The sequence below is a fragment of the Canis lupus genome, chromosome 3, assembly GCF_048164855.1.
Source record: "Canis lupus baileyi chromosome 3, mCanLup2.hap1, whole genome shotgun sequence".
NCBI lineage: Eukaryota > Metazoa > Chordata > Mammalia > Carnivora > Canidae > Canis > Canis lupus.
Window position 1 is genome coordinate 25647873 of NC_132840.1, and position 25588 is coordinate 25673460.

At 39.4% G+C, this 25588-nt stretch overlaps 1 protein-coding gene, 1 long non-coding RNA gene and 1 pseudogene across 7 annotated transcripts in view; 2 read left to right on the forward strand and 1 right to left on the reverse strand.

Moving 5' to 3' along the window:
• UBE4B (ubiquitination factor E4B) overlaps positions 1–25588 on the reverse strand; it is a 125113-nt gene that overhangs the window by 31933 nt on the left and 67592 nt on the right. For 2 of the 4 annotated variants that reach the window (XM_072819700.1, XM_072819702.1), the window contains 11 exons: positions 24687–24836; positions 17699–17840; positions 16667–16767; positions 14421–14535; positions 10077–10160; positions 6948–7004; positions 6221–6337; positions 6024–6122; positions 5426–5539; positions 3600–3798; positions 1921–2059 (listed from right to left, as the gene is read on the reverse strand). In XM_072819700.1, coding sequence (XP_072675801.1) covers positions 1921–2059; positions 3600–3798; positions 5426–5539; positions 6024–6122; positions 6221–6337; positions 6948–7004; positions 10077–10160; positions 14421–14535; positions 16667–16767; positions 17699–17840; positions 24687–24836 — 1317 coding nt within the window. The remainder of the gene's footprint in view (positions 1–1920; positions 2060–3599; positions 3799–5425; positions 5540–6023; positions 6123–6220; positions 6338–6947; positions 7005–10076; positions 10161–14420; positions 14536–16666; positions 16768–17698; positions 17841–24686; positions 24837–25588) is intronic. The other 2 variants (XM_072819701.1, XM_072819704.1) reach the window with 1 other exon arrangement.
• On the forward strand, positions 1853–25580 carry LOC140630107 (uncharacterized). Of its 3 annotated transcripts, none has more exons than XR_012027891.1 (6): positions 1853–2001; positions 17214–17408; positions 22119–22233; positions 23240–23327; positions 24662–24888; positions 25335–25580. It is a non-coding gene; the product is annotated as an uncharacterized lncRNA (long non-coding RNA). The 3 variants fall into 3 exon arrangements; XR_012027892.1 differs by lacking the exon at positions 25335–25580 and adding an exon at positions 14970–15066 and having other exon boundaries at positions 1914–2001; positions 24662–24948; XR_012027890.1 differs by lacking the exon at positions 25335–25580 and having other exon boundaries at positions 24662–24948.
• LOC140630106 (DNA repair protein XRCC2-like) lies at positions 15510–16171 on the forward strand (annotated as a pseudogene).

The window sequence follows — 25588 nt, forward strand, 5'->3', positions numbered from 1 at the left end:
TGGCAAGCATGATATTGATACCAAAATCTTCTCTTTTTTTAAGATTTTATTTATTCATGAGAGATGCAGAGAGAGGCAGAGACACAGGCAGAGGGAGAAACAGGCTCCATGCAGGGAGCCCAATGCAGGACACTATCCCAGGACCGCAGGATCATGACCTGAGCCAAAGGCAGATGCCCAACCACTGAGCCACCCAGGCATCCCAATACCAAAATCTAAAGAAGACTTAACAAAAAATGAAAAGTATAGGTCAATCTTTCTTTCTTTTTTTTTTTATTTTTTTTAAGATTTTATTTATTTATTCATAGAGATGGAGAGACAAAGAGAGAGAGAGAGAGAGAGAGAGAGAGAGAGACGGGCAGAGACATAGGCAGAGGGAGAAGCAGGCTCCATGCAGAGAGCCTGACGTGGGACTCGATCCCAGGTCTCCAGGATCATGCCCTCAGGTGCAGGCAGCGCTAAACCGCTGCGCCACCAGGGTTGCCCTAGGTCAATCTTTCTTTTGAACACAGACTCAAAAATCCTAAGCAGAATATTAGCAAACTAAATATCCAAGGAGTCACAAAAGCAATAATATAAAAGCTGAATTCATTTCAGGAATGAGAAGCTGGTTTACTATCAGAAAATTAGTTGATACAATTCAACCACATTAACAGAATAGAGAAAAAATTTTCTGATCTCTTAACAGCTATAGAAGTATTTTAAAATTCAACTTCTGTTAGGAATAAAACACTTTTAGAATACTAGAAATAAAAAAAAAAATACTAGAGGGATCCCTGGGTGGTGCAGCAGTTTAGCGCCTGCCTTTGGCCCAGGGCATGATCCTGGAGACCTGGGATCGAATCCCACGTCGGGCTCCCGGTGCATGGAGCCTGCTTCTCCCTCTGCCTATGTCTCTGCCTCTCTCTCTCTCTCTCTCTGTGACTATCATAAAAAAAAAAAAAAAAAAAAAATTAAAATTAAAAAAAATAAAAATAAAAATACTAGAAATAATGGGAAATGTTCTTCATCTGGCAATAGAGGATATACAAAAAAACTTTCCTCTATTAAATTAGAACAACAGAAAAATTTCAAGAAAGTTGCCTCTATTCAAGATTGTACCAGAAATTATAGCCAGTATACTAAGGCACAGAAAAAAAGTGTAAGAAAGAAAACTGGCATCATTTGAAACAACACAAATATATGTAGGAAGAAAATCTTAAAGTATCTACAGAGTAAGCATCAGCACTAACAGGTGACTATCAGGACAGATATACAGAGATAGAGTTACAGATGTAGATATGACATACTTTTTCTCACAGCCAGATGTGTACATAGGCCCTGGACCAAATGCAGTGGCTACACTATTATTATTCCAGAGGACCTATTCAGAATGTGTTTGCTTCCTTCCTGTTCCTGTGATTTGTATATTTGGAGGCGTTGGTACATGGGGGAAAATGCTTAGATTAAGAAACACGATGGTGCTAATGAATTGAAAACTGAGGCTACTATCTGGCCATTCTGGGTTCCTTACGCTATAGGACAACATGCAAAAAAGGCAATTACATGATGGCAGGAGTAAATTATCTCATTCATTAAGGGAGACTAGAGTTACTGTTTCAGAATCCAGGGAAGAAGGAGTATAGGTCTTAGAATCCAGGAGATCCTTTAAAGGGCCTCCTGGTCAACACCATGCTCAGTTAATGGAAGCCTAGTAACCACATTCCAAGTGTTGAGAACTCTTAGAAATCAAGGTTGGGTCACTCTGCCACCTAAAGAACTCTGGTCGACTGAGGACCATGGATGTGGAAGTAGAAGCAGATGTTGCACTGCAATCTATGTACTCCCCACATTCAAATCTACTGGTCACAATGGAACTGCTTGCTTTATGAGAGCAGGTGGTTCCTCAGGCAACCCCAGGACATGGACTCAGGTACATACCTATTGAGCTCCCGGATGGCCCGCAGTCTACGGATATAGCGACGGCAGCTTGGCAGAATGGAGAGGTGGTGGGCATGCAGGGTAAGAAAAAAGCATTCTGTAGGAAATTTCGGCTCAGAAAATGGAGGCTGGTCTCCATCTAGGAAAAATAACATAAAATAAATAAATAAATAAATAAATAAATAAATAAATAAATAAATAAATATTAACATAACTCCCTAAATATCTTATCACTTTGTTTCTGGATTATCTATTTATTTATTTAAAGATTTTATTTTTAAGTAATCTCTACACCCAATGTGGGGCTCGAATTCACAACCCTGAGATCAAGAGTTGCAGGCTCCACCACTAAGCCAGCCAGGTACCCCTGTTTTTGGATTATTTACAGATATACAATAGTAATCTGAATTCCCTTCAATTTGTATCTAATTCCTATCAGTATGTATATTTTTCAACAAGTATATTTTATTTTCTATGATATGCACTGCTTTCATTTTTTCCCAAAAGAAAAAAAACTGTCTTTTGGTAGAATTTAGTTTGGGCCTTATACATTTATTAAAGTTTTACATTTTGAAAAACACGATTCTATTAAACATATGACACATATTTTGCCCCATTTTTAAATTTTACATATTCATTTTGTCTCCCTCTACAAAAAACATTTATCTATTAAGATACTGTATATACATATTGTCTGATGATATGCTTCATTTCCTAAATCATTATAAATTTATTTCCCTCATGGCTGAGTCAAATCCTCTATTTGGTGTTTTCATGTTTTATTATTTTATATATATACACATATGTACATAAAATAAAGTATGTATATAAAATAAAGCATATATGTGTATATACATGTGTATACATATATACATATATGTATATACACACATATACATAAAAATATGTGTATACATGTGTATATATACACACATGTATATACACACACACATATATATTTTTAAATGTTTAACCCATTGATTCTTCTGGAATTTACTAGTCCATGATATGATTCCAAGATGATATCAGGGGCTACCCATTCAAATGACACTAATCAAATACTAACTTTATTGTTCATCAGCTACTTACTTCTTATTATAGTTTACATGTTTTTCTGTAATATATGCACCCATCTGATCATGATGCTGCCTGGTAAGCATGGAATCTCTATCCTATTCCATGAATGACTTTATAATATTTAAAAAATAAACACCATAGGGTTTTGATGTCTGTCATTAACATGCTTTATAACATAGAAAGGAAAAAGTTCAACAATTGTAATACCTTTAAAAGATTCATATTTTAATATGAACAAATTCATCAAGATCTATGCAATATTTTATGAGAAGTTTAATTGGTATATATAAAATCTTTATCATAATTAAGTCTGCTATTATTTTTATTATATTTCTTTTTCTTTCTTTCTTTTTTTGTTTTACTCTGAATAGTAGTATTTCTTTCTACTTGTTCTATGTATCCATTTGACTTTGGCTAAGCCAAATAAGAACTTTTTTATTGCATTAATTTTTATTGTGTGTCTCTGGCTCATAAATTCATTTTCTGAAGAGAAAATAATAATTTGTGAGGAATCATTAGCATCCAAATAAAATAAGTTTACAAAAAGTTTTTAAATAAAAGGGCAGCATTTTAATGACCTCACAATGAGCAATGTCACTCACAAAGTTCAGCCAGCCAGTCATTCACATCCTCCATTGTAGCATTCACTCTCGTCTCGTCATTAGGAAGAGTAATCCGACACCTTGGGTGGAATATATACGTGGGATCCACCGTCTCTAACTTGATCTTTGTACTTAGCTGCTGCAGCACCCAAAGGAAATTCAGCATGAATCCATCTGTAGATACCAATCTATCATCTGTCTGTGGATTATGAAAAAAAGATATTTAGAATAATGATTTAAATGGAAATTTTGGCACAATTTTATAAAAAAGGAGACCAGATATTCATCCCAAAGTTGGTGAGAGGACATATATGGTCACTGTTATTCTCCCAGCAGGTGCCCTCTCATGGAGTAGAAATCCTCTGTGAAGCATTTAATATGTTTACTGAATCTCTGGAAAGACCTTGAAAGTCTGTGATACTGTTAATTTTACAGAGGGAGAAACTAAGGCTCAGAGAGTTAAATGATTCGCCCAAGATCTTCAAAATTAACTAAGCAGAAACACAGTAAATGTTGCTTCCTTTCTCTTCTTTATTTCCCATCAAGAACATCAAAACCCTAGTTTCACTCAGCACCACTACCAGTTTTTCTGGTCCACATCATTAATGAAGTCCTATATTAATAACATAACAATTATAATGATGGTAGTTACCATTAGTTGTGTGTCCATGGTGCACCAGGCACTGTTCAACAGCATTATGGATAGTAAACCTAGAGTTAGGTACCATTATCACCCCCATTTAGCATGTAGGAAACTGAGGCACAAATAAATGTCTATGGTCCCACTATCGGGAAATGGTAGCTGGGGCCAGCAGGAAACCCAGGTGATCTCTTCTCTATACCTTTCTTCTTTTTCTGAGTAGAAATGTCACATCATTCACCATTACTTTTTAGTAACATAGGAAAGATTCCCTTGCAAAGTAAGTCCAGGCGATTGTTCCTCACCAGATCTGATACACTTTTAACCTTGTAACTGGTCTCCTCAGGTCTGCTTCTGACCCTCCTCCCACCTTAGTCCATTCTCCACACAACACATTTGGTGGTTTCCTTGCTGCAAAACCCCTCAGTGGCTTCTCATTACAGTTCTCAGCACGTCAGCCCCCACCTGATGAAGCCACTGCCTGCCCCATTAACCCATGACTCACCACTCTCCCTCCTGTATATTACCCTCCAGCCACTGAAGTCTGCGTGTGGGGTTTGTTCCAAAGCTAGATCATTCTCACCTTGGTGCCTTACATGTGTCTAGAAAACTCTTCCCAGCCTTGTAATGGCTGACTTTCACATCAGCAGGTCTCTGATCAAACATCACCTCTTTAAAGGCATCTTCCCTACCACTTGATCAAAAATCACTCCTGTACCTTCCTTCTGGTACTTCCATGGTCATTCTCGAGTCCTCTACCTTGCTTTATTTGCTTCACAGACTTTTACAACTGCCTGAAATAATATATTTATTTAAGATTTTATTTATTTGACAGAGAGGGAGAAAGAGCACAAGCAGGGGGAGCAGAAGAGGGAGAGGAAGAAGCAGGCTCCCCGCCAAGAAGGGAGTCTAATGCGGGGCTCAATCCCAGGACCCTGGGATTGTGACCAGAGCCAAACGCAGAAGCTTAACTGCCTGAGCCACCCAGGTGCCCTTGAAATAATATATTTATACGTCTACTCATTTAGCCTTTGGAACATAGGTGGCACAGAGGTAGGAAGTCCTTCTATCCTGCTCAATATATAATGTCTCCATTTCCTAGAACAATACCTGGTTGGTACCGAGTAAGTACAAGTTAGATGAATGAATTTAGTGAATCAGTAAAAGAAGTCTTTTGGAATCCTACCTGCATCTGTGCTTTCTTCATATTGGCATTGACGACAGCTGCCATGTAACCAAGAGCGGCCTCACGGGTCTCACCGTTTAACAGAATACTGTGCAGAATCTTGAAAAGCTCTTGCTGGAATTTATTTTAGAAAAGAAGAAAAAAAAATTAAGACTCAATTTTAAAAACTATTCCTTTTGACTTCAAGAACAGTGAGGCTTCTTCCCCCCCTTCTCTCTGGAGTGGGGGAGGCAGGTAGTTATAGTTTTAATAAAATGGCCCTTGCTATGGTCTTTTCAGGACAGGCTCAAAATTACCTTAACTACACGTCATTTGCCCATAATTTTGCTGCTGAAAGTCTCAGGACTTAAGACTATCAATCTATACTTGGGACACATGAGTCATCAAGGAGTATGTGCAAACTAACAGCACTCACTCACTCTTAGGTTTTACAAGCCTATGAGAGAGAGAGGATAGAGACAGAGCATGGCCACTAGCCTCAAAACCAGTGCCCAGTGATACCACATAGTACTGTTGTGGCAGGTATTACTCAAGACACAGGTTATATATATACAACTCTCTGTTACTTGTCCTTTGAATTCATTTACCAAACACCTACCCTTCCCAGCTCCAAGTAATGCTGCAGTGATTGGCTGACCACGCGAGTGTTTTCCAGGGTAATGGCAGGCCCTGAGAAATATTTTTCAACCACTTTAGCCTGGAAAGAGAAGGGGAAAATTCCATTGATATATGACGTTTGTTTGGGAAGGAATCTGAACATAAGAGCAGCAAAGTCCAAGTGGCCACTGTACTTACGTCATCTTCCGCAAAGACTGAGAAGCTAAAGAAAGCTCCCAAATAAGAGAGTCTCTGCAGCTCCCGCCCAGAGCCAGGGCTTAAGGATTTCGGCAACCACAAGGGCAAAGAAGCCACCTGCGCAAAAAATAGAAGAAGCGAGTCAAACTACTAAGCCGGCAAGTGAGGGAAAAATGTCATGAACAGACTTCTCAACAGCCAACCTGTTCAGCTGGTTCTCAGCCATCAGTACAATGGCTGATGGTTAACACAAAAACCCAAAGCTTGCAAATGTGCTAGAATCCTAGGATCTCTGTTGGTATTTTCTCATCTCAGATGGAGGAGGAAAAGCCTCCAAATCCTCTACATTTTCACAAGATAGTCTTTTTTTTTTTTTTTTTTTTACAAGATAGTCTTTTTAATTCTGATGTTTCGAGAAGCTCTTTGATAGAGTTCAGATGAACTATTTTTACACTATCAAAGGACTCAAGTAAATTTTCCCATAAGATTTATTCCCCTAGTTGCATAACACTTGTACAAAAATCACAGAAGAAAATAAATAACTTCATCTTACACAGTAACACACACAGGGTTAACCAATTTAACTGAGAGCCACCCAGACGTGTTACCTGCATCTAATCTAAAATGTCCTCTAAGGGCTGTTTTTTCACATAATGTTACTTTAAAGGGATATCTTCTGAGTTACACATTCATTGAATATGTGCAAGTCCATCGGGGAAGCACTCACCAAATTGCACACGGGGTGTGTCTTCCCAAACTTGGTTTCACAAAGCTCACCTAAAGCCTAGAAATAAGGTCAGACGTGTCATTTATTGATTTATCTATTTATTTATGATCAGAAAGTGTCATTTAAATGTATTCCATCTTAAACTGACTGCTATGTGTAACACCAAGGAACAGCTTTAATGCTGTTATAAATACATATACATTCCTTCCAAAATACTAACAGCTTTACTGCTTTTCTGATAAGTTAACACCTGCACATCATAAAAAAATGTTCAGATAAAACAGAAATACAAAATGAAACTAAGAATCACTCATAAACTTTACCCTAATCGATAACCTCTACTGATATCTTGGTTTACAGCTTTCCAGACATATTTTTGTACATATACACATTGAAATCAATGCATATATTTTTGCAAAAAGTGATTTTTTCACATAACATCTTTCCATGTCAAAGATATGCTTCATAAACTCTAGATGGCTAGTTTTGCCAGTGCTAAACTATAAATAATTACTACCTAATAAGCTACCAAATTCAGAACATGTTTAAAAGTATTACTTGGTTTCAAGAGCTCTGATATTTTTGACAACTCCAACATTTTCCTTTGGAGCTCCAATCATTTTTACATTAGAGAATCAGGAAAAAGAGCTTTTAGGGACATAAACACAGTTTAACACAGCTCGTGTATTCCAACCAAAGAGTGAGTTTAATTTTCTGTGCTGTGAACATAGCCACCAGAATTCCCGAGCCAGCCAATGGAAGCTACTTCTGAGTCAGTGCATTTAGGCACTGACATGTCTTTGAGGTGCCTCTGAGAAGGAAAGGTTCTCACTGAGCAGTGCAGGGGTTCTCAAACCGTGCTGTCCATTAAGATCACCAGGGGAGGTTGGAAGGCCCAATGCCAGGCCCCATCCTCACCACACCCACAATGTACGGAATCACAGTGTGTGGGAAGCTAGGCATCAGGTGTTTTAAAAAAATCTGCAGGTAATCCCAGGGTATGACAGCATTAGGATGCACTGAGCCAGAGAATAATCACAGTTGTTTCTGACTCTAGCTCCAGTGGTCTTCCTCTTCCTGCTCCCATTGTCCTTCTGTGTACTGCACTCCCTCGGCTGTATGAGCATCAATAATGGTACAAAATAAAACTATTGTCTGTCATAATGGAGGCCTTTGTCTTTTGACCAAGAAGAACATTTTGTTGATATCTGACCCAAAAGCTGAAACATCGAGCCAGTTTAGACTGCAACAGAAAAGCTAACAATTCTGTGAAGGAACATTTACATCATCTGCTGATAATTAATGTGCACTCAAATATTTCATCACTGAGCTCAAACAATCAGATGGCTTCACTTCCTTTCATCTGGCACACACAGAATAATGCATAGGGATTAACAAAATTTTATTAGAAACTCGAATGGCATGGGCAGTAGGAAGAGCCCAGACATACATCCATTCAAAGTTATTTTTTTGCCTTCTAATTTCCCAGCACTATCTTAGTCTCTTAGCTCCATTTTGATTAAAACTGAGACATGCACCCTTTGTGTATACCTCTGTGTTAGCATTTATCATGGTGTGATGATTTGTGCTTTTGTGGCCTTAAGGTTAGCAGTGGGTCAGGAGCAACTAGTAGAGAGGTGCCTTGTCTAATCATTCCCAGTGTCTGGCACAGCCTAGGTCATCAGTGAGTACTGACTTAATGGTAAAATGGAATTAAGTCAGTAGAGTAAAAGGAACAACCGAAGTAAAAATATAGATTTAACCAGGGCCTCAATTTATACAAGATTATATTTATTCATTACATTAGCTAATTTTGTATTTTGGTATTTTCTCCTTCATATTCTATTTTTTTAAAGATTTTATTTATTTGAAAGTGAGCAAGAGAGATCACAGAGGCAGAGGGAGAGGGGGAAGCAGACTTCCCCACTGAGCAGGGAGCCCAATGTGGGGTTTGATTCCAGGACCCCAGGATCATGACCTGAGCTCAAGGCAGCTGCTTAATAGACTGAGCCACCCAGGAGCCCCTTTTCCTTCATATTCTAGAGTGAAAAATATTTAGTCAGACGTCAAAGTGTTTTTTTCCCCAAATTTCCTAGAAGCCAATTCAGAAAAGTATCTTTTCTGCCTGGTTCTGGTATATTCACAGCAGTCAAGGCCCTCCGTGAGAATGTGGGGCAAAGGTTGTCCACAATTTATGCTTGTTGTAGGTGCCTAAAGGAGCTGAGCAGGTCTGCTTTCCACAGGAAGCTTCAAGGAAATGGGGGAGGGGAACAAGAATATTGCTATGAGATTTTTCTGTAGAAAGTCATTGCATAAAGCTGGATTACATTTCCTAGTTTAAATCTGTCTTCAAAAAAAAAAAAAAAAAAAAAGAGGGTGGCCCCGGTGGCGCAGCGGTTTAGTGCCGCCTGCAGCCCAGGGTGTGATTCTGGAGACCGAGGAACGAGTCCCACGTCAAGCTCCCTGCATGGAGCCTGCTTCTCCCTCTCCCTGTGTCTCTGCCTCTCTCTCTCTCTCTCTCTGTGTCTCTCATGAATAAATAAATAAAATCTTAAAAAAAAAAGATTTTAATTTATTTATTCATGAGAAATACAGAGATTAGCAGAGACATAGGCAGAGGGAGAAGCAGACTTCCTGCAGGGAGAGCAATGCAGGACTCGACCCTGGGACCCTGAGATCATGACCTGAGCCGAGCAGAAGGCAGCTGCTCAACCACTGAGTCACCTGGTGCCCTAGAAGTCTGCCTTTTGACTTGCATTTAAAATCATGTTTTTTTAAATAACAAAATTTCATTCCAGTTACGGTATGCCCAATTGCCAGGAGAATCAGAAGGATATCAGCAAGTGGCATCATTTTCATGAGCTATATGGTCAAGCAAAGTGCAAAGTGCATTCTGGCACTTGCAGCACTGATTCTCCCACCTAGGGCTCGCATGTGTGGAATCTGTCTAGGCTGCTCCCACTCTTCCTTGATGCCTCTCACTGCACACCAAACACTACATGGCTAAGACAATACTTTCAGGTTTTAAATGTGAATACATGGCTGATTACCTGAAAGAAAAGTGTATGCTCAATTCAGCTGGAAGAAAGTGTCTACTGAATGTCTTAAAGAAAAAGAACAAAGGTTTACCATGAGGGGGTACTTAAAGTAGTCACTATCGAGGGAGCACTCTTTGGCAGCGAGAGCCAGGCCTTGTAAAATGGGGATAAAGATCTGTAAGAAAAAAAAAGATCGGAAATGTAAATTTAGGAAAACTTCAGAAAACTTCAGGAGGCATGTTAAATAAAGTGCTGAATCTGAATGTCTAGGCATTTCTACCTTCCCCCAAAGAAAAGCTGTTTTGTTTATAAAAGAGTCTAGTATCCAGCCACGGAGTGTGGCTCTATCCTTCGACAAGGATAATCATAAAGTAATATAGCTGACTTTTCCAGAAGTAACAGGATCTGGTGAGCCCTAATTCTCTGGAAGGACTCAGAGTGACTCAGAAGAAACTCATAGTTTTTGAGTCTATACTATAGGAGTCCCCAGGGGTCCTCGTCCTAATCAACTAAATTCTATCTTGGCAATAAATAGGTTTCTGATTACCAAGCACCTACAATCTGTAAAGAAAATCTATCAGTATCTTAAAAAATTCTTCACACTTTCCCACTTTCATCTGATTTTTTCCATCTTTCTGTGTTTATTTGGAAAAGAACAAGAAAAACAAACCAGTAATGGATATCATTATCATTATATTAACCGTAACTACGTAAAGCAAACAGCTGGTAAATGTTGAAAATGCAAAAAGAAACTTGACTAGAATGACTTACCTCCATTTGTGGTATAATTAATACACTAATATGATGCCAGAGCTTATGGGCACTCATATTTATTTTTATAAGTTTACCATCAACACCAGGGCACGTTTTCTCCATGCAAGATTTGCGAACAACTCATCTACAATGTCTCAACACACTAACTGACTGACTCATTTAGGGAGTTGGTTCAAGACTAGTATCAAGTAGAAGATGGTATAAACAACAGCTGACAATCCGAATACCAACAAGTTGAAATGGGAGTGCTCTATAAAGCCACCAGAAAATCTAAAAAATTCCCTTTCCTTCTAATTTCATCCCATTATATTGAGCAGCTTGGTCATTTAAGGAACACAGGATTTAAAAAAATTAAAAAGGTGCCTTGATTACAAAGTGTCTGTGGAGTGTCTTGAGATAACAAGATAGCTCTGGAAGAGATCATACCAGTTTTTGCAAGTTAAACCATGAGGGTAGAAGTAACAACATGCTATCAGAAGCTAAGCTAAAAATGGATAGGTAAAACTTAAACGTAGGGATGGGGGAATGACAAAATGACAATCAAGAAAAATACAACTCAAATCATCAAAATAAATTTTATAATTGATTCATCTAGAAAAATTTCAACATTTTTTTTCTCAGAATACTATAAAGCAAAACATCTTTACATTTTCTAGTAGACTTACCCTCTTTGGCAGGTAGGATTTCATTTACAAGAGACAAGGTATTACTAACTATAATATTTTTCAAATAGTCAAGCATTAAACTATTTGTGTGACTTCCATTTTTTAAATGACTCTCGTTTTCAAATATACACCTTCGAGTAACGACAAAAAATACAAGTATTCATCTCCAACCCTAAATTCTAGCTATTTATTTCTATTTATTTATCTGTGAATATTTCCAATATTAAAAGAAGACTTAATAGTTAAATAGATTTAATAGTTCACACGTGCCAAACTCTTAAGACAAAAAGGTGAAATGCTGTTTTCAATTCACTCGTCCTTTCTGTCTAGAAAAAAAACACAAGGTAACACGAAGACAGACAAGGAGGAGTGTTCTGGAGTGAGTGGCAGAAAAGGCATCAAAATACTATGATTAGAAAGAAATAGTGGAGGCTCCTGGGTGGCTCAGTTGGTTAAGCGACAGACTCTTGATTTCAGTTCAGGTTGTGATCTCAGAGTCATGAGATCAAGCCTCGAGATGGGCTCCACTTAAGATTTTCTCTCTCTGCCTCTCCCTCCTGGCTCTCTCTCTCTAAGGGGAAAAAAAAAAAAAAAACAGTGGGTACACAACACTGTGAATGCACTAAATGGCACTGGATTGGTTAATTTTTTTTTATTTTTAAAATTATTTAATTATTCATGAGAGACACACAGAGAGAGAGGCAGAGACACAGGCAAAGGGAGAAGCAGGCTCCATGCAGGGAGCCTGATGTGGGACTCGATTCCGGGTCTCCAGGATCACACCCCGGGCTGCAGGCGGTGCTAAACCGCTGTGCCACGGGGGCTGCCCAGTTAATTTTTTTTTTTAAAGATTTCTTTTAAATTTATTTGTGAGAGACACAGAGAGAGAGGCAGAGACACATAGAGAAGCAGGTTCCTTGCAGGGAGCCCGATGTGGGACTTGATCCCCGGACCCAGGATCACACCCTGAGCTGAAGGCAGATGCTCAACAACTGAGTATCCAGGCATCCTTGGATTGGTTCATTTTATGTTACATGGATTTCATCTCAATTTTTTTTTAAAGAGGTCACTTCATAACCTCTGTGTAAGTTTCTTTATGAATAAAATAGGAGTAACACACCTTTTAGCTGATCACTGGGCTGATTTTATAGAGCTAAAGCTCTGAGTTCCTCAAATGATGTCTTGTATAATAGGGGAAGTATTCTAATTTTTTTTAAAGATTTTATTTAAGATTTCTCCACATCCAATGTGGGGCTCAAACTCACAACCCCAAGATCAAGAGTCGCACACTCCACTGATTGAGCCAACTGGGTGCCTCGGACAAGTATTCTAATGAATGCACATCATACATACAACAAAGGGCACCACTTAAACCTTCCAAGATGGTTACTTCTTTTCTTTCTTTTCTTTTTTTCTTAAGTAGTCTCCATGCCCAGCATGGAGCTTGACACAGGACTTGATTCCATGACCACGATCAAGAGCCAGACACTTAATTGGGTGAACCACCCAGGTGCCCCAACAGTTATCTATTTTCATCGGAGTTCACTTCTTCCAGAGATGAAAAGCTCACTATGCTGCCTTGAGTATTCCTGCAACAAGACTATCACCTAAGAAAAGTAGTTGATGAATTCCTGACACAATCATGATACTAACTTGGAGTTTTGCTTTGGGATTCTTCTTTTACAATATTTTGGAAACTGCTAAAAACACAATTCCTGAGATTTCAAAGGCTTTAGAATTAATAGTTATGAATAATATTAGTTATAAATACAGATGAAAAGGAATCGTATCGTTTATCGCTATTGCCTCTGTTCTTCTGTATAGAAAGAAACAATCATATGGTGAATTGTAAGAAAATGTCATAAAAATCCTTCCATCATGGGAAATTGCATGTGCGAAAGTTGCCGTGACAAAGTGCTCACATCACAACACAGGTGGGAAGATCGCAACCAAATGGAAGCCGAAGTTTCACCTCGGAAGAAACCCTCGAGACTAAAGAAATAAGTTTATTACTAAATAACCCATATCTGCATTTTCACATGACTTCACACAGTGAGATAAAAATTATGATACTTAAAAAGAAAGAAGTAATTAGCAAGATAGGAGACATCATTCCCAGTTTAGTGGTGAAAAGACAAAAGATTCTGTGTGGTATGCAGACTGCACTGAACTAACTTTGTTGCTGGTTTACTAATTTCTTTTTTGTAAACTTGGAGAACTAATTTTCAATATGACTCAACTGGCAAATGCACATTGTGCACATTGTGTCTTATGCCATCTCTTGGTATTCTTGTGTTAAAAGCTCCTATAATTCTTGCCTTTCAAGCACTTAGCACTTGTTAAAATGCTCTATGCTTGACTGCTTAAAATAGACAAATGATTTGAATGCAGCTGTCAATCTGATTATCTCAAGAAAGAAGTTCAGGTAGATCTCTCTGAGCAAATAACACATGCATGTTCAAATTGTGAAACAGAAGTTTTCTTTTTTTTTAAAGAGTTTTATTTATTCATAAGAGACACAGAGAGAGAGAGAGGCAGAGGGAGAACCAGGCTTCACACAGGGAGTTCGACATGGGACTTGATCCCGGGTCTCCAGGATCACACCCTGGGCCAAAGGAGGCGCTAAACCAGGCAGCCCCAGTGGCGCAGTGGTTTGGCGCCGCCTGCAGCCCGGGGCGTGATCCTGGAGACCAGGGATCGAGTCCCACATCGGGCTCCCTGCATGGAGCCTGCTTCTCCCTCTGCCTGTGTCTCTGCCTCTCTCTCTCTCTCTCTGTGTGTCTCTATGAATAAATTAAAAAAAAAAAAACCTCCCTTGCAATTCATCTTTGTAAGCAAAATGTTTAAAAAAAAAAAAAGAAAAAAAAGGAGGTGCTAAACCGCTGAGCTACACGGGCTGCCCTAGAAATTTTCAAAATATGGTGTCTTTAGAAATTAAGCCTTGGCACAGAAGCTCCTAGGCTAAAAGTTTCAGTAGCAAACTCACAAAACCTCACCTGCTTGAACACTTCTTCATCCTGGTGAGTGGTTCTCACCAGTTCCTGCATGAAGCCATATGGGAGATTCCTGCAGAGCATATACGGCACCAGGAAGGATGGCTGCTGCATGGACCTGCGAACCCACAAAAGTCAAGGACTGCAATGGCTCAGCTCATCAGTATGTGACTACACGGTGCATGGGCTGTCACACCAGCAGAAGTGTCCGGTCAAAAGTCAAACTTTAAATCTCTCTCAGATATTCTACACAACAGTTTTAGGCAAAAGATGACCCTTCTTAAATTGTTAATAATCACTTTTTTTTTTAATAAGAGACTATAGAAAATGTTAAAGAATTCATCTTTTCCCACATTTAATCCTTTAAAAATAAAGCATTACCCCCCAAGATGAAGCATCATATGTCTCTTTTACTTGTTTATGCCACATCCAATTGAAAAGATCAGCAATGGCTGAGGACTGTTAAATAAAACTCTTAATTTTAACCACAGAATATTTTTTTAGGTTTTTCTCCATGTTTATCCTTTTCCTTCCTTTTTCTTTTCTTTTAAGGTTTATTTATTTATGTAATCTGTATACACAATGTGGTACTCGAACTCACAACCCTGGGAGATCATGAGTCACCTGCTCCCCTGACTGAGCCAGCAAGGTACCCTCTTCCTCTTCCTTTTTGACAATTTTCAAAAACATATGGTTCTGGCACAGAAAATAATATAAGAACAACCAGAATGAATAAACGTTGTAACTCTGACATTTTTTCCTTAGATGTTTTTACATCACTTTTCCTTCAGATATTTTCATAAAAGAAATGAAATATACAAATGCTTTTTATTGAACTAGAAACCTTCATGGGACCCTCCAAACAATCAATAATGTAGTATACTTCAGGTGATTCCCAATGTAACTGCTCTACTCCTGTTATCTATTACTGAGTAACAGAAAATGACTGTATGATACATGGAAAGTGATAACCTGAACATTTTTTCAACTATCTCCTCTGGTTTCAAGGAGCTGCTTTTAAACTAAATACTAATTTCCTGCCTCGATGCTGACGTATTTCAACAGTGGTCTATAGACAACAGCGTTTTAGAAATGCTTTATTATTTAACGGCACGATGTATACTTCTAAAGTTGGAAGGTGGACTAGAAATACAAGTCTTATTGATACAGATGATCACTTTGATATACTTTGGCTTCTTACAATTTTCGAGCATAGACTTATCCCAAAGCTCCGAGGGGCTAAGTCTCAGAAGGCTGTTCTTGGTGAACTGCAGTAGCAGCACCCAGGTGCTCCTCACACTGTACTCACTAGAAACTATGGTCTGTAGCCACCCGTCCTGCTTTTTGATCCTGGATAGCCTATCAGCTTTTTACTGGATAGACCATGTCAATGGAGGTGAAAGTGTTAACTTACAGGAGATTACTCTCAAGAAATATGCTCAGTTCTTAGATAAACTCACAAATGAGTATCATTAGCTCTTTTGCAACAACACAAAGTATAATGGCAGAAAAACCTCAAACTGGACAGAAGGGCCTCCTTCTGCCTTTAACCAACTGAATGAGGCAGATGTGGACTCCAGACCCTAACTCTCTGTAAGGTATGGCAACAAATAGTAAGGCACAGAATAGTTTTCTCCAAACATGAAGATTTTAAAATCAGCAACCAATTTTCCTTAGTTTCAGGTCATTTAAAAAGTAACGGTTTAAAAAAGTTTATTTTTATTACTGGAGAAAGTGGCATTGAGTTTTGTTGAAATGGATCATGAAATAATGTTTTTCAGAATACTATGCAAAATTTTAAAAGTCTTTAATGGGCTAAAATGATTCAATTATAAAGCTTTAAACTGGGAGAATATAAATGTTTCTATATAGAATGGATTTTTTTCCCACCAGAAAGGATTTCTTAAACCAGTACAGTAAAACTTCAGGTTATTCTGTTCTTAGGTTGTTGAAGATAAATCAAAGTTAACCATATATTAAGCTTGCTTTAAAACTAAATAAATAATCTACATGTTGCAGCCTAAGTAAAATGAACTTTTATAAAAAAAAAAAAAAAAGACAGAGGCTGTTTTATATTCATAGTGTTTCAGAGAAGGAAAGGGACCTCTGGGGTCATCCAGTCAACCACTTTCACCGTCCAGGTGAGAAAGTGCGTTATCCAAGGTGGCACAATTCAGCTGGACAACTAGATGTCCACTGATGGGCGGGGTCTTCTCCCTGCTAACATGAATGCACATGGTTTTCCCTACCTTGGTTGTGTGAGGGAACCTTGTAGGACTAACGCAGTATGGGATATGCACTGTGAGCGGATGTTGCTGAGAAGCTGGCTGACTGCTGGCTGGCTGCACATCTGAAAGAAAAGACAGAGGTTAGGACTCTGCAAAAACAAACGAAATAACCCTGTACTGCTGAAAACTGACAGGAGTCAGGAGACATTAGTCTCCAGGAAATGGCAGGCTTTTCTCTTGCTCTACTCATAATCAACAAGCCAGACTAACTGTATCATCCATGTATGTTACCTCCACTGAAACCTTGGTCAGAGAAGAGAGAGTAGAACTAGCATAGGTGCCTGAGCGGGAATCTCAGCAGGGTGCGCCCACTCTGCTTTTCTAAGTGCAACAAACCCCAAAGGAGCCCTTCACAAATGTATCACTAGTGGGTGGACAAGTGGATGAGTTTGGAAAACAAGAAGTGGACAATGAACTGGGAATGAAATAATAAAGTCAGCATGAAACAAGAGAAAAAACATAGCTTCCAGAGTTTAAGCCCATTTTTGTAACTTTTATGTGATTATAGACAATCACTCCAAGTCTCTGAGGTTTGTCTGCTGCTTCCTACAATAAAAACAATACCTATCTGACACTGGATTAACTGAACAACCACGAGAACCTGAGCCCCTGTGGACCGAGCACAGCGTCGGCAGTCCAGGCACTCCACAAATGTGAGCTATTAAAATATTTGTGACAGACTATCAGACGCTGTCAGGGCCAGGTAAGTCACTGCTGGCAATGGTGCTTGTGTGTCCCCTCCCCCCAGTCACTTCTTCCTTCTACTAGGATGTTGAGTCCTGGGAGGGTGGGGCTCTTTGTTTCGTTCACTGATGTTTTGTTCACCCTGAGCTCCTAGCACAGTGCCTAGCACATAACACATGCTGGATGACCATCTTTCTGACTGAATAAATGAAGGAATGTTCCTTATGGCAGGGGTGGGGGGGGAGTGATTATCGATCCAAAAAATAACCAGGTTCTTGCGGGTTTTTAAATGGATCTAGTTCATATTACCTTTGGTGCTTTTTTTTCCTCTATTCCCACTCGGTCAAAACACTCGATGAGGTAGTTCAGCATGTCTGTCTCCTTGCAGGTCTCAATGGTGAAATGGTCGCTGTAGGAATCCCAAGTACTTGCCCCACCAGAGGCTCCCAAACTTTGGAGAAGAGAAAAGAAAACTGATGATTCTTACCCCTTCTCAACAAATTATATGTGATCGAGTTTGAGTTTCTGCAGCAGAAAGCCTGTTAGGGTCCCCGCACCCACGACAAAGCACAGACATCCATGCAGCCAAGGTTGGAGCTGACTACTCATCTCCTCTGCTCCAAGCCAGTAACAGTAACTTTTAGTAAACATTTCATTCACCTAAGAAGAGAGTTGGATCAGAAACCCAACATCTTATCTTAGTGGGAATGGCAACTTACAAAGCCAGGAGGACTATGAAGGGTTACTATGGGCTAGGCGTTTAGAGGGACAGCACGTGTACTTCAACCAAGCCAGGCAGCTTCACTCAGGCAGGCTTGCAGGTTGAAACCAGACTATGCTACTGCTGTCCATCAAACTCATCAGGAGTAAGGTTATAAGGACTAACCAAAGAACCCCTTCTCATGACTTCTGGCATAATCTCAAAAGCCTTCATCCAGCATTTGGCAATAGGACCAAAAAAGGGAAACTGTCCAGTTATAGAAGGAGACATAAAGATATTTGTTATTAACACAGACCTTTCCAAAACTTTCAGTGAAAAAGGCAAAGTAGTACAGCAAACACAAACAAAATGAAAATCATGTATAGGGGTATCCAAACTCGGGTCCTACCCCAGCTGTACTGCTTGCTTATTACCTGAACCTAGAACTTCATCTCCTCTGCAGTTAGGCTTACATGAAACCAAATGGAAGTGCTTTGTAAAAATATAAGCAGGATACGACATGAAGCATTATGATTAGTAATAACTATTCACTGAGACCAAAGCCAAACATTATCTCCAGGATTAGATGTGAGGAAATTAAAGTTTAGATCAACCATCAACAAGTCGCATATCAAATCTAATGTTTAACTCACAAATGTATTTGATATACACAAAAGATACAAAGAGAGTAATCATGGCACAGGGAAAGGCTAGGAATTTTGTAATGAAAAGGAAATGAGAAACAAATGTAGCCAAAAAATTATATATGAAAGATGATAAAGGATGGAAAGAATATCATGAACTTGAAAGACCTATACCTACTTCAACTGGGGCAGTCAGTTAAAGGTTAGAAACCAATAGGACTAATAGAGATTGAGCTATTAGCAATATGTTATGCAGGTAAGTGCATAGATATACCTAACTAATTCTGGAATATATACATAACTGACCTTAGAATTAAAAAAAAAAAATACAGTTGGCCCTTGAACAACATAGGGATTGAGGTGTCACCTCCATGCCACTGAAAACTGCATTTACCCTCTGATTCCCGCACAACTTAACTACTAATAGCCTACTGTTGACCAGAAGCCTTACTAAGAACATAGTAGTTGATTAGCATGTATTTTGTATTCCTATTATGTTCTGTATTCTTACAGTTTATTCTTAAGTATTATTCTTAAACTAGAGAAGAGAAAATATTATTAAGAAAATTGTAAGGAAAGAAAATACATTTATAGTACTACATCGTATTTATTGAAAAAAAAAATCCACTAATTGGTGGACCTATGTTGTTCAAGGGTCAACTGGATATATAATTGACCTTGAAATGAAAATATGATATTGGGCAGCCCGGGTGGCTCAGCGATTTACTGCAGCCTTCAGCCCAGGACTTGATCCTGGAGACCCGGGATTGAGTCTCATGTTGGGCTCCCTGCATTGGAGCCTGCTTCTCCCTTGGCCTGTGTCTCTGCTTCTCTCTCTGTGTGTCTCTCGTGAATAAATAAATAAAATCTTTAATAAAAAAAAAAGGGAAGTGTGATATTAAAATTAAAAAGATGAAAACAGTGTTAGTTTTACTTCCAAGGCTTTCAGGCCAGAGTCTAGCTAAATCTGAATTCCTACAATCTGTTCTAAAGGTCTGACAGTGGGTAGCCCAGGTGGCTCAGTGGTTTGGCGCCGCCTTCAGCCCAAGGTGTGGTCCTGGAGACCTGGGATCGAGTCCCACATCAGGCTCCCTGCATGGAGCCTGCTTCTCCTTCTGCCTGTGTCTCTGACTCTCTCTCTCGGTCTCTCATGAATAAATAAGTAAAATAAAAAAAAATAAAATAAAGGTCTGACTGAAGAAGGGAAGAGAGAAGAAAGCACAGGAGGGAGAAAAAAGCATGAGAACAAAACAGAAAAACTCACCCACAAATATGAGAGGTGTGGTGAATCCCCAAAAGCAGAAAGGGGAAAGAGAGATTTTCTTTAATGCACAATTTCAGTTTCAAGCTATCTGTGATCCTTTCCTCTTCTGTCTGACGTTAGCAACCCAGTGACTACATTATTTACTGAACTTCAAGACAAACTTGACCAACACAGGCTTTACCTAGACGTAACTAAGGTTAATTTTAACAGAAGACAATGAAAACAGATCCTCCTCACGTTTAAAATGAAAATTTCAATTATACATTTCCTTGATAATAAAGCCCAAATTTTTCACATTTTTACATTTCTGAAATAAAAAGTGTCCTACATTTGATGTCAACAGGTCCTTGCCAACTGCAGGGGTCAGTACCCACAGCCAGCTTAGGAACACTGGCACGAAGTCAGCATGCTTACATGGTGGCTGCTCACGCACTGAAAATACACTCCAATCTTAGGCAACACATCCCACTGAATTTTAACTTAAATGTGAACACCTCAAAGCCAAGTGAGGTATATGCATAACTGTTTCACCAAGACATGAAAAGTGATAATGTATGTGGAAAACTGCTTGTCTCATACCAGGTGATGCAATGGAAGGCACCCAGAACATATCAGAGAATTTTCAAAGCTAAAAGGAGTTGATATATTTTGGTGATCATCTGTCAGACACCAAACAACACTTCAGTTGACTTTCAAGAACAGAAGAAGACTAAAAGATAAAATAAAAGTTAACCAAATAGGAAATATAGAGTAAACTGCAGTATCTATCCAGAGATTACAAATCAGAGGATTGGTCCTAGAGGTACTCAAGAAAATCATGATCCCCTAGCACGAAAAGCATCCAGTCTCGATAGCACTACATACAGGTCTCAGTGATCAAAACACACAAGGATCTTTAGGTTCAAAGAGAAAGCGTTGGAGTCATGATTTTGCATGCAACACTGGAGGAGTTAGTGGTGTCATGTTTGTGTGTCTATGTTCATGCTATTGATAAACATTCTTAAAGTTTTAAAAGAACATTTCATTTTTTTCCTAAACAAGTTATTACAAAATTCATGATGCTTTTACAACTGTGACAAAGGAGAGACCGCATTGGAAATATGTCATATTCAAATCTTATGAGTATCCACAAACTTCTACCTCCTTTGGGAAGAATTTGTGAACCATTTTCTGATAACTACATCAATAGTCCAATTTAATAAACTGATTACTTTGCATAATAGAAATATACCTGAAGTCTTGTGAAAACAGTGAAAATCATCCTAGGGAGCCGAATATGCATTAGATCTGTGCACACTGAATCCCACTTGATAATGCACCAAGAAAACGAATTCCTTGAAAGCATTCCATCACAGTTTAATTTCTTCTATAATGGTATGAATAATTTCTCTCCTATTTAACTCATTTTTTTTGAATGCAGGCTCCAGAATTTTGTGTTTTCTCCATGCAAGGCAAAGTCAGAGCTGTGCAGGTTCAAGCAAAGTAAATTCATTGAACAAATGTTCACAGTGTGCTTTCTGTATTCCCGGCACTGTTGTTGGCTCTAGGGGAGGTGGGGGGAGGCCAGGGGGCACCACAATGCATGGAACAGATCAAGAGCTTGCTGGTACGGTGATTACATTCTAGACGGGGGGAACAGTCCAAAACAATACAGGAATACTATGAAGAACAATAAAAGCAGAGCATGGAACAGAGATGGGCAGTAAGTATGCATGTGTACTTTATATAAAGTGTAAAACGACCCTCTGGTAAGATGGTGTGTTAAGATGGTGTGTACACGAGATCCGAGGGCATCAGGGGAGCAAGCCATGCAGCTATCTTGAGGGCAGTTGTTCAACGGCCCAAGGCAGCAGGGAATATGCCAAGTGAGGTCAGAAAGGAGGAATGCTCACATGTTGTATACACGTGTGCATGTGTGTGTACATGACACAAAGGGTCTTGTGCACCAGGGCAAGCCTTTGGTTTTTACTCTGTGTGAGCAGGGACATCCCTGGATGATGTGGAGACACATATGGTGGGACTCTTTGCACATCTCCAAGCAGTACCGAGCAGCAGAAACAAGAGGGTAAATGTTAACATTTTTTCACTATTTGCTAATTTTTCCTTTCTCTATTAACACAGGTTCACTACATACAAGATTCTACCTCCTTCAGTGAAGTATCTATAAGCAGCTAAAAACAGATTTCTTTCCCGTCATCAATTTCCTAGGAGACAACTCCGAAAAAATTTCCTCAGGGTAAATGCTATGGTATCTTTATTACAAGATGATTCTCTCACTTTGCTCATTCCACTCCTGCAACAAATCAATCCTTATAATTCATATAACTCTTTTCACAAAGGGCTATAAAACGTCACAGGTGCAGGAATTAGAGTTCTACCTTTCTTAAATTGATCCTGCTTGGGGCACCTGGATGGCTCAGTGGTTGAGGCATCTGCCTTTGGCTCAGGTCGTGATCCCAGGGTCCTCATATCAAGTCCCACATCAGGTTCCCTGCAGGAGGCTTGCTTCTACCTCTGGCTATGTCTCTGCCTCTCTGTGTGTCTCTCATGAATAAATAAAATCTTTTTTTTTTTTTTAAATAGATCCTTCTCATCTCCACTATAGATAATTAACATATAAACCTATGTCCCAACTACTTCCAAAAACATTTGTAACATATCAACTCCACCAGGCTAGCAGGAAGGGCCAGATGCGACCCCTGTTGATCTTCCACAACATCAATCTTACTGGGGCAAGAGCTAACTAAGTGTTGAAATTGCTTACTTCAAAGCAAATAAAATACTGGGAAGATCGATTAGAAAGGGGGAATGAAAATAACTTATTTCCTTATCACTCAAATTAACAAAATTTTTGGTGACCTCTTCTTTGTTCTAACTCTGCATGCATTCTTGAGTTCCCCTCTATTTGCTTACTCAGTTATATATTTTTACACATCCTCTTACATTCTGCTCGGTAGTTATTCAAAAGCTGTAAGTTGCCAAAATCTAGATAGATCAGATTCCATTTTAACAGCCAGCAAAGGACCTGCCAACTGAATGGAATTTTGTAATTACCGAGTAAAATACTGGTACTTTCTTGCCAAGGAACAGGGTACATGCATAAACACTCGGCAGTGAAATAACCAGTAAGGAACGAGAACAACACGGGTCCCATTGGGAGCACAGTGTGGTGATGAAGCAGGTAAGTTCTGGACTCAGGCCCTGCCACATACTGTTATGTGACTGACCTCCTGTCCCCCCAGGTTCCTTACAGTAACTGAGAGGGCTGCTGTGATGATAAAGGGATAACGTATACAGAGTGCTGGCACAGGATCTGGCACACGATGCTCAGTAAGTAGTTGGAGCTATTATACACAGTTATTTCTCCGTGTAGCTATAGCATCTAGATCAGAGACAAGCCTGAGATGCTAGGAGTCTAGTGCTAGTAAAAAGCAGCACACAATCTGGTATCTTTGTGAGAGAGCTAGAATTAAATAGGCCAGGGAGAGAAAGCCTTTCTCTCATAATTTACAGTAAAACAGATAACAAAGCACTTTTATCATTTATGGAAATTGATTCCTAAAGGATGCCTGCTGCATTACTGCAATTGTGCAGTAGGATTTTACCTACATGAAAAAGACACTTCTACCTTTGGGAAATTTACTTGAGAAACAGTAATATAATGTTCAACCTAATACAAATATCAACCTTCCTGAATCAATATTCAACCCTATACCAACATTCCTTTCTCTCTTTATATACTCTAATGATTCTTCTGAACACTGTCAAATTTAATGAAGTGTACCTAACTCCTACTGCCGTCTCTATTTATAGCCTGCAGTTATTTTTGAACAGAGCTGCTGGGCACAAATACCAAATGAGTCCAGTGGAAACTTCGATTTAAGAGCAAAATCGTAAGACACTGAGTCAGAGGTTCAGATAGAAGGTGCTATTAAATTTTCTTGCCCAAAGTCACCTAGAAAACCCAAGCAGTCTTTTTTCAGATGGGTTTCAGGGAGAAACATTCAGCAGCGTCATGAACTAAGTTTTAGCCTCTACTATCATTCCAAAGGCCATCTAAACAGGGGTCTAGCTTCACTGAGGTCAAGGAGGTAATCAGTGAAATTTAAGGTTAGAAGTAAAAGCAGAATAACAGACAGGATGGCCCCATACACTGTTCAACAGATTGTCTGACTGAGCTGGAGGATAGGGGGAAAAAAGACACACATATGCACGCATGATCCCAGTCCCTCTGCCATTCCTAAGTAGCAGCAATCCATGCAACTGTACATAAGAAAACATGCCCCACAGAGTACATGTTGCTCACATGTTGCTCATATCTGGCAGCTCGCAAGGACACTTGCAACGGATAAATGAAGGGTCCCTCATTTCAGATCTTAGGGTGGGTGAGCTTGATGACTCATCTTTAATTTGTTGTTTGTGTTTCTGACAAATGATTACACATAAGTTTTCCTCCAAACTTACCAGGCAACAACAATGAAGATTTTCCTATATGCCACTTTTCCCCATGATAAAGTCCTAATACCTCGGTACATGCAAGTTCCCCACATCTTGATTCTCCAGGCTGTCCCATCTGACCCTATCCTGTTTAGATTCCAAGCACGCCCCTAAATGAGGGCTTATAAAAGTTAGTTCCTAAGCACCTATGCACTATGCACATGCAGGGGTAAGACTCCATTCCTCTGATACCTGGACCCAAACTGGACACAAGAAAACTCATCACCACCACCACCACCTTCATCATCACCATCATCATCATCATCATCATCTTCTTCATCTTCATCACTACTGTCGCCAGAAAGTGCGAGGAAGAGGAAGGAGAAAGGATTGTCGTACATACTACCACAACAAAAGCAAAAAAGGTCATCAGGGAACAAAGGAAAAACAAGAGGTGGAAAAGCTTTTGTAACTGCTGTCTCTTTTTAATTAAATGTTATGCTAAAAGTTCTAATTATTGACATGCAGAAAAATAATTCACCTCAATGACAAAAATGCACAGGTACATTGCAGAGGGGAGGCAGGGGCGGCCCTGGATTAGTAGAATTCTGCTACTGCTTCTTTCTAAGAGGCTCAAATCAAAGGGTCAAGGCACAAACACTGGTCCATCCCCAGTGATCAGAGGTAAGGGACAAGGGCCCAGACCCACTCCCACCACCCTTTGGGCTGACTGCATTTTGACTCTGATTGACAACAATACAAAGAGCTGAAGAGTGCTCCTGTGAGCTCCAACTCTCAAATACAAACTGCCCACAGCCTCTGGAATTCATTTGTAATAAAGAATGACACATGAACTAGATTTCACAAAATGAAGTGACTTTTTTTTTTTTTTTTGTACAGGAAGGAGGAAGAGTGAGGGGTAAGAACAGAGTAAGGGACACACAGCGGAACACCCACACGTTCTACTGTTATCGAAGCCTGGCAGAAGCATGGACTCGGGGCACAAGCCTACCAAACTAGTTAGACACACAGGTTAATAACCCAAACAGAAAAACACATGTAACTGAGGTCAGCGTCACACACCAGGTTCTTCCAAACAGAGTTAATCGCCTCTCCCTGCACTGCAAACTCACACCCAGCTCTCCTGCTGAATA